This window comes from Rattus rattus, chromosome 8, assembly GCF_011064425.1.
Source record: "Rattus rattus isolate New Zealand chromosome 8, Rrattus_CSIRO_v1, whole genome shotgun sequence".
Classification (NCBI taxonomy): domain Eukaryota; kingdom Metazoa; phylum Chordata; class Mammalia; order Rodentia; family Muridae; genus Rattus; species Rattus rattus.
The window spans coordinates 16,048,655-16,057,691 of NC_046161.1; the positions used below are offsets into that span (position 1 = coordinate 16,048,655).

General features: G+C 33.3%; 1 protein-coding gene across 1 annotated transcript; it reads right to left on the minus strand.

Annotated features, from left to right (window-relative positions):
* Positions 1 to 1,617: 1,617 nt before the first annotated feature.
* LOC116907729 (olfactory receptor 867-like) lies at positions 1,618 to 2,614 on the minus strand. The gene is given in 2 exon segments (XM_032910854.1): positions 1,618 to 2,310; positions 2,312 to 2,614. Coding segments are annotated over 2 exon segments (996 nt in total).
* Positions 2,615 to 9,037: the final 6,423 nt, after the last annotated feature.

Consider the following 9,037-nt stretch of genomic DNA (forward strand, 5'->3'; position numbering starts at 1 on the left):
TTCGGATTTAAGAAGGGAATTCTTTGTTTCAATTCATCTGGAAGCAGACAAAAGATCATCATCCCAGTTCCTTATGTTGGGATGGATGGTTCTGGTTGTTTTATGGATTATAGATATGTTGTCATTTTAAGGAATATTTTACAAATGTAGCTTTGAAGAGAAATGGAGCTAGAAAGCTTAAACTTGGAGATTGCTACCTGTCTTTTCTTCTTCTTTATCCTTCCTTTTTTATGCTGGGTGAAAGAGAGGAGGGAGGATAAAGTAATATCATACAAATTAGAGAAATGGGCAAATAGGGATAGATTATCAAATTTATTCCTGAACAAACATTGCATAGCTATATTGTACATTGGTAGAAACCTTTATATTTGTTACAAAGTCAAAGTTAGAGTTATAATTTCTGACATTAGTACAAAATTTATTTTTGACTTATTGGGTTTCATTGGTACTAATTTCTTTTATTGATACAAAGAGCTAAGAATACAAAGGTTAGACTCAGTCATTCTATAGCTACTGTTACAAACGGTTTTTGAAATGTTCAAGAAATAGCAGTTAAGGTCCAGGTAGCAAACCCATGGTTCTGGATTAATTAAAGGGTTTTCAAAATATTTCAATTAGAGAGGACTGAGAGTAGTTAAGGCTTAACAGTTTAGGTATACTGTACATAGTTTATAACATGTCTGAGTTCCACAGAATGTGACATTTAATGTGATTTGATCATTTGATGCTGAGACATAACTGATCCTGACAGCTCCCCATTTCTTCTGTACAAAGAAGAGACTGAGCAGCTTCACTTCCAAGTGAGGTTTTTTGTCATAGCAAGAAAACCACTGGTCAGAAATTGCCTATTTCTTCTATAGACATATACGTCTGCTCAGACAGAATAAGCTAGTCTTTCATAATTCCTGTTTGACAAGGTCTGTCAGTTGATCATGGGCCAGAAGGCTACAGATTGATGCTCCAAAGTGTTGCAGACTGAGGGACTCTCCAGGGGATCAGCTTCTCTATAAATTGGTTAAGTTTCAGAAGCTATGTTTTGTACCTCTTATATTTTCAGGTAATATTTTTTCAATTATATTTGGAAGAAGAGGTTTTTTTTCAGTTAGACAGATATGTGAGATGTAGAGAATTTCCATTAATTATCTGATTTGTGACAAATAGCCAATTGCTGGACAAAAATGAACAACTGTGTTTTCACAGAATGACAGGAAGAGAAGGGGAGAAGTAGGATTTGGAGGAGATGGTGGACAGAGGAGGACATTTCAACTGTTGTCCCCTTTTGTAGTTTCCTCTCTGCATACCCACTATAACATGCCCCTCTCCTCTGCTACTATGAAGGCACTACCCACCCACTCCTGCATCACTGCACTAGCAATCCCCTAAACTGGGAAATCAAGCCTCCCCAGGACCAAAAGCCACCATTTCTATTGATGCCAGATAAATCAATGCTCCACTACATATGCAGCTGGAGCCATGAGTACACTTTGCTTGGTCCCTGGGAGTTTGGGGTGGGAGATAGTCTGGTTGGTTGATATTGTTGTTATTCATATGGGGTTATATAATCATATAGATTATGCATGGGATCTAAAATATAAAAATAACCCAAGAGAGTTATGTTCATAAAATTTGTCTTACACTTCCAAGTAATAATTTATTTCTGATGTCATTGATACATGATGGTGAAGAGGCAACTTTGGTGAAAAGTTTTCCAAGGGCACCCTTCACATCTTTGTTTCTTAGGGTATATATGAAGGGGTTCAACATGGGGCTGATCACAGTGTACATCAATGAAGCAACCATTCTTCTCTGAGTAGATTGGAACACAGAAGAGCTGAAGTAAACTCCAAGTCCTGACCCATAAAATAGAGAGACCACACAGAGGTGAGATCCACAGGTAGAAAAGGCTTTGTACTTACTCACAGTAGAGGATATCTTTAATAAGGATGAGACAATCTGTGAGTAAGACATGAGGATTCCTGTCATAGGAATCACACCCAGTAAGGAAGTCACCACATACATAAAGACATTATTGACATGATTGTTAGAGTTGGATACCTTAAGAACTTGAGCCAGTTCACAAAAGAAATGTGGAATTTCTGTACCTCTGGAGAAATTCAGTTCATTCATCAATAAAACATGAATCAAGGATACCCAGAACATGATTATCCAAAACATCAGAATCAGAAGGGCGCACAGCCGAGGGTTCATGATTACAGTGTAGTTGAGGGGGTGGCAGATGGCTACAAAGCGATCATAGGCCATTAAAGTGAGTAAAAAGTTATCCATTCCAGCAAAAGTATTAAAAAAAAAATACCTGTGTAACGCATTCTATGTAGGAGATGTCTTTTGTCTGTGACTGCATGTTCACTAGCATCTTTGGTATTGTGGTTGAGATGAAACAGATATCAATAAAGGAAAGATTAGAGAGGAGGAAATACATGGGATTATGGAGGTGGGAGTCAGAACTGACAGCCAAGATGATAAGCAGGTTCCCAAGCACTGTGACCAGATATATGAACAGGAAGAGTCCAAATAGAATTGGTTGCAATTCAGGATCATCAGAGAGACCCAGGATGAGAAATTCTGTTATAAGTGTGTGGTTCTCGATTTCCATATAACTTTTGTATCTGCTTGAGATAAGGTAAGAAGAGTTTTCAAATAATAGTCACTGACATATCACAAAACAACCCTGGAAAGCGTATCCTTTTGGTGACACTGACTATCATCCATTTACCCAAATGAATTTTCTTGGCCATTGTTAAGTATGTGTATTTATTCTGATTTTTAATTTAGTTAAATATTTTTCTCATTTACCATTTATAAGGGCCATTCTTGTATTTTTCTGTGTGAACATATATAGACAATTTATTTTTACCAAGCCCTCTAAAACATTTGAAGTAAATCAATTCCTTTTTCTTTATAATTGTAATGATATTTTTGCTTCTAATACTTCAACAATGAGGTTTTTCCACAGTAATCTTCAGGAGTTCTTTCTCTAAGACTTTAATCATTTTCTAACAACATGATGGTTGCTATCATTTTGTTTGACGTTAAAAAAGTACCTCACTAGCAGTATATTTCATTTGGTATCACTTTTCATTATTATACTATTATTTAAAATATAACTTATAATACTACTACTTATAATAATTATTTTGGATACACAAAAGTCCAAAAGTAAATATTGAACTTTGATTTAGAAAGTTAACTTTTTATCAGGTTTGTTTAACATAATTTTGATTCATTTATTGACATCTGGGTGTAAACTTGCAAAATCATGAGACTGTTTAGTGTTTTTCAGGAAGAATCTCCATTGAGAATACACTGTTAAGTGGAGCATTAGCAATCAATGGTATATTTATTAATATAAATACAATAAATATTCTTTCTGCTTGAAAATTGAGAGCCACTTATAATTAATGAGATTTTCTGAAGAATGATGAATTTCATTCTTTTGAACAATTGCTTCTACATGAATGTCTTTGGGAAGAGAATGTAGTATGTGGATTATAGAGGAACAGGAAACAAGAAAGCATACTATTAGAATAATAAAGCAGGAAAATGATTTTTTGCATACGTGCTCATATGTCCATAGGTAGGAGTACAATACATTGTTGTGAGAGCCAAAACACTAATGAGCAAAATATATGATCAACGAATCTGACTACAAATACTTAAGACAGTGTAAGTCGAAATCATCATAGAAAAAAACATTCATGAAAGACAAATTACCAAATTTTCAATAATAGAAACTGTCTGAATTATGAACGTCTGAGAATGTAATTCAATTTAGAACAAAATACATGCAAAGTAGGAAGGTTTCAATGGAGAACAAAAAGAAATAGAAACAAACAAAAGAGAGGATAGAGATTCAAGGCTGGGAAAATAATATGCCATTACACTGATGTGCTGATCAGGAGTTGGTGGGGAATTTTAAAGTCCAGTGAAATAAGAAGAAAAGGATAAAGGCTTCAGCGACAAGATATTGGATTCATGCACTGCCTTCTGTATTTCTTTTATGTCACTCTAACATTTAATCCACATTCTTTATTATTTTAAAATTCATGATTGCTTTATCTTATTATTTGCATATTTGGAGAATTATATTTTGCCTATTCAATTTTAGAGTCTAAATAAATAGAAATGTTAGAAGTAAAGTAAATACCAATAAGGAATAAACTATAAAAGAAAATTCGTACAACATTGTTTTTATACATAAATGTGAGTACAGGAAAGGATAGTGACTCAAAATAAAAAATTAACAATTATTGAAAGGGAGTAACATAAGATAAATAGGAACTAATAATTATAAAAATTGATCTTTAACAGTGATGAAGTATTAAACCAAGCAAAAGATGTCTTACATGAATACAAGTCATATAAAGGAGTGTAGAATAAATTCTCTTCACAAAATGAAATTGGAGAAGTAATTAATATACTAAAGATGGAGAGATGGAAATAGAATAAGATCTGGAAAAGAGACTCAATAAAATCCGATGGCCTTTGAAATAAACAGATACTTACCAGTTTCCACTCTTCAAAAGGTCTAGTCCACTATATGCATCCTTTCTTTTTTCCATATCTACCCTTGATGGAAGCATACCAGCCTTTTCAATGTTTGTCAATGAAGCTTTTTCCTCTCAATGATCTGTTCATAGACGATTCAAATGAGTTTTCACAGCACAGATATTGAAGATAGAGAGATAAGGGGAAAAAGGAGAATTATTTAATGCCCATGCGTTGCAGGGTTTAAATTCTCAAAGCTCCTTATTAGTTTAATTGTTCTATTGTCTTTAAACTCCTGAAATGAGTTTCCCTGGAGTAAAAAAAAGGAAAGTTGAAAACTCTTGTAAATTTTGTGCTTATTTAGTTAATAGCAAAGGGAGACTGATTTATTTTCTCCAAGGAAGAACTCCTTATTTATGTTTGATCAAAGTCATGTTATGTCTCCTCCAAAAATGTTAATTCTAAAACAAGAAATCCAAGGAAATCTGTAGTATATCTCCTTAAATAGTATTCCTAGATTTGAGAAATATTATATCCACAACATTAAAAGGGAAAGTAATACTCTTTTTGTTATAATCATCCTTTCTTTATTTTTTAATCTTTATTTATCTAACTTGGCAGTTAAAATCTCACATATGCAGTCCACACAATATGTTTCTTAGAATAATTATTCATTAGATAAAAATTAAGCCTGAGAATTAATATATATATAGATATAGATATAGATATGAAATTATTATTTTATATTAGAACATTGCTCAGGAGCCACATTTTAAAAATATATTATCACAATTGTAGTTGAAATGTAGTTTTGTCATCATTGACAAGTACTTGTTTAATATGACACTTCAATTTCACTGGCCACTTAATAATCTACTCATCAACTACTCCAGGTAAACTAGAGAAATTCCAAATATCAATAAAATAATATTTCCTCACTGTCCTTGGTTTATTTCAAGACATACACATACACACTCACCCACACGCACACACTACTTTTCTGCCATACTAATTTTTCTTATTATTTTACCCAATACTTCAACAAATATATATCATAATTTAATTCATATATGTTCCTTCCCCTTTTTATTTACAAATCTAAAAACTGTTCACCTTGGTACTAGTGTGCCTGGTAGTACATGCCTTAATACCAGCACTTGGATGGCAAAATCAGACAAATTTCTGAGTTTGAGGCCAGTCTGGTCTACAGAGCAAGTTTGAGGACAGCAAGGGCTAATCAGAGGCTCTGTCTTGAGATGACAAATAAACATAGAATTGTTTCAAGGAATCCATTTTTTTCACAGATTTCTAAATCTTTTAAAAAATATTTTTACTGATGCATTTCAATGCCACAAATTGGTGATCTTCAGTTTTATGTTTCTACGCTTGCATATTGACTGAAGTTTTCAAGAAAAGCAGCAATAACATCAAAAATTCTGCAAGACTAATATGCACATATATAATAGTGGAGAGTCAGACTTTTGTGTTATGTGTAATTTTAAAAGCATGCTGTTCGTTTGCCATGGGGTTGTGCTCTCATCAGCCCATTCTATGTCTGGTTATCTCTTCAACCTGGCTAGCTTTGTCAAGTCCAAGCTCCTCCAAGATCGCTTTCCCACCAGCCTGTGCTATACCTGGTTGCTTTTTCCTAGAGCTCAGTCCTTGTCTGATCTGCCCATTCCAAAGCCCACCAAATTCTGCTCCAGCTGTGATCTTTTCTTCTGGCCCACCAATACTTTTGTAGTCTACAATCAAATTCTCTTCTCTTTTAGCTTCCTAAATACCCATTCATTGCTGAAATCTACATGTGATTTAACATCCTTACGATTATCAAATAAATACTTTTGAATGAATAAAGATGTTCTTGGCATTCACAAAATACTAACAATATTATAGGTAGTATCAGTGGCCTAAGAGTTCCTTTTTTTTTCTGTTACCAGTTACTTTGTGTTTTCAACAGTGTATTTGAAAGTATCTCAATTTATGATTATGACTGAATGTTCCTTCATACTATAAAATTTTATGAAACTGTTACAATTTAAACATGGTATATAAGCTAATGTGAACCTATGTGAAAAAGCCATGATCAGTTATAAAAGGATCCCAGAATAAACTCTTATTCTATTTGCAGTGAGAGCTTTTTTCTGTGTTGACACAAAGATCTTGATTTGTTCATTTACACATGCTGTCCTCTACTCTTCATTCCTCAAGTCTGCCTGCCTTCCATAGTAGTTCTCCCTACTCTGTGTTCATATTATCACCATTTCATCGACTTGTAGAAGTAATACTTAATACCTTTCATTGTGTATTTAACTGATTCAGCTTGACATGATACCCTCCTTTTTCATCCACCTTTATTGTCTGCAACTAATGTGATATTCTAATTTCATATTTCAACAAAATTCCATTGGTCTGCAGTAGTATTTTTGGCTCTACCAATATTAATAGACATTGCTAAACTTTATAATTTTTTGTTTCAGCTTCAGTGGGTCATGTGTTTCCAAAAGTGGATCAATATCAATTTCTTATTGATTCCTCATTACAATAGATTACAATTTGAAATTTATGTGTAATAATCCTATGCAATTTAATGCAGTTTGTTATAATATCCTCCTTTCCACTTAAATTATATCCATATGCTTCTTTTCTCTTTTCAATTTTGTAGTTTTGCTAAAGCTTATCAATATGTTTTCCATTGCATTTTTTTGTTTCTTTATTTGTTTTTTTTTATAGTGTTGGTGATCAAACTCAGGATTTTACACATCTTACATAAATATTCTACAAATCTACATCCTAAGTCATAATATTTTTTCTTATAAAAACCAATAGACTTATCTTGAAACCTTCAAGTGTTCTAGACTTATTTTCATTCATTTCAAATCTGATTCTTACTGTTTTTTCCTTCTTTGGCCAGTTTTTTCTCATACCCATAGGAGACATCACATGTTTTTTTATTTAATATATGCCAGCATGTACAGTTATAGTTATAAACTGTCCACTGACAACAAACTGCCTTTTCTATGTTCTGCATATTCTTTTAGTAAATTTGTCCTTTGACAAGTTCATATATAGTGCATACCCAATAATTCTCACCTCCAAATCTCCTTCTACTCTCTACTACCTTTCAACCATCTTCTCTTCAAGCCCCTTCCTCACATTCCTGTGTATTTGGTTTTTATTTTATTTCTGACCTTCTGATATTAACTAAGGACATCTGTGTTACATAAGTTAAAAAAGCTACCTGTTGGAACTTAGTGGACTCAACCATAGGCTCATAACTACCTACCTATATGCTGGCCTAGTTCTGCTTCTGCCCTGGGTAGAGCTAGGTATTATTTTGCACTAGGGTGGAATAAAACGAAGGAAGCTTTTCCAGACAATGTGGATTCATAGGAACTTGGATGGCTTGAGTGCAGGGAAGAAATAAGCCTTCTCCAAGATGGTTTTCAATTTACAGATCTCCTTATTCTGGGATAATATGGCTTATATAAGCTTTGAGGAGTGGATAGGAATATTCAGGGTGATTGTACAATATTGGTTGGTTTTAGGGTGCTGAGAATTCTTCATTTTTATGAGGACGAATTCCAGGTGCTTGCTGGTAATGTCTTTAAAGGGAGAAAAGAAGTTCAGTGTGTCATTTGGTCATCAGGCTATATTATGGCTTCAGTGGTGATGGAGGTGAGGGTTGAAAGGATATGTGCAGCAGAGCTTTCAATTCGAGTACAGGGTGAGAGCAAAATTTATTCCTGCCACTCTTAAGATTCTCATCTTTCAGGGTTTGGACATATCTCAGTGTCACTCTTGCTCCAGACCCATTTCCCTGTTTACACTTGTTCCAGACATATTTCCTAAAATCTATCAGTAACCAGTAGTTCAGTATTAGAGATAGGGCAGCCAGAGCCCTCTCAACTTTCTCTATATATTCTTGCAGGATGTGCTTTTATTTATATCTTACTTTATGAATTTTTAATTCTTGTTTCATTTTTAATAACCTACTACAATCCAGCATTTATAAGTATTATACAATCCAGCATTTATAAGTTTTATTATCATTATCTTGTAAAAATGTTGAAGTTTTCCTTGCTGATTTCTAGTCTCATTTCATTATAGTCTAATATGTAAGAAATTACTTCAATGATTTTTTTTGTTTAATAGTTGAGTGGTACTAACGCCTAAATTGTGGTGTGTTTTTGAGAAAGTCCCATAAGCTTCTAAAGAGAATGCATTTTTGAGACTTATGAAATAGAATGTTTTGTAAAAAAAATCCTGTCTATTTAATAAGTAGCTAATCATCTAGTTTATATATTTTAATGTGATATTAAGACAATTTAAATTTATCTACTCTCAATAACAGTTTTACAGCAAGATAAGAATGCAATACAAGAATGAGAAGATAGGGGTGGTACATATACACAATGTTTTCAGTCATTGATGAAGTTGTATCATTTATACAAAAATGCAAGTCCTGCAATTAATAATATCAAGAAAATTATCTAGTCCTAGAAAGACACATTGTGCATTTGTTTGTATT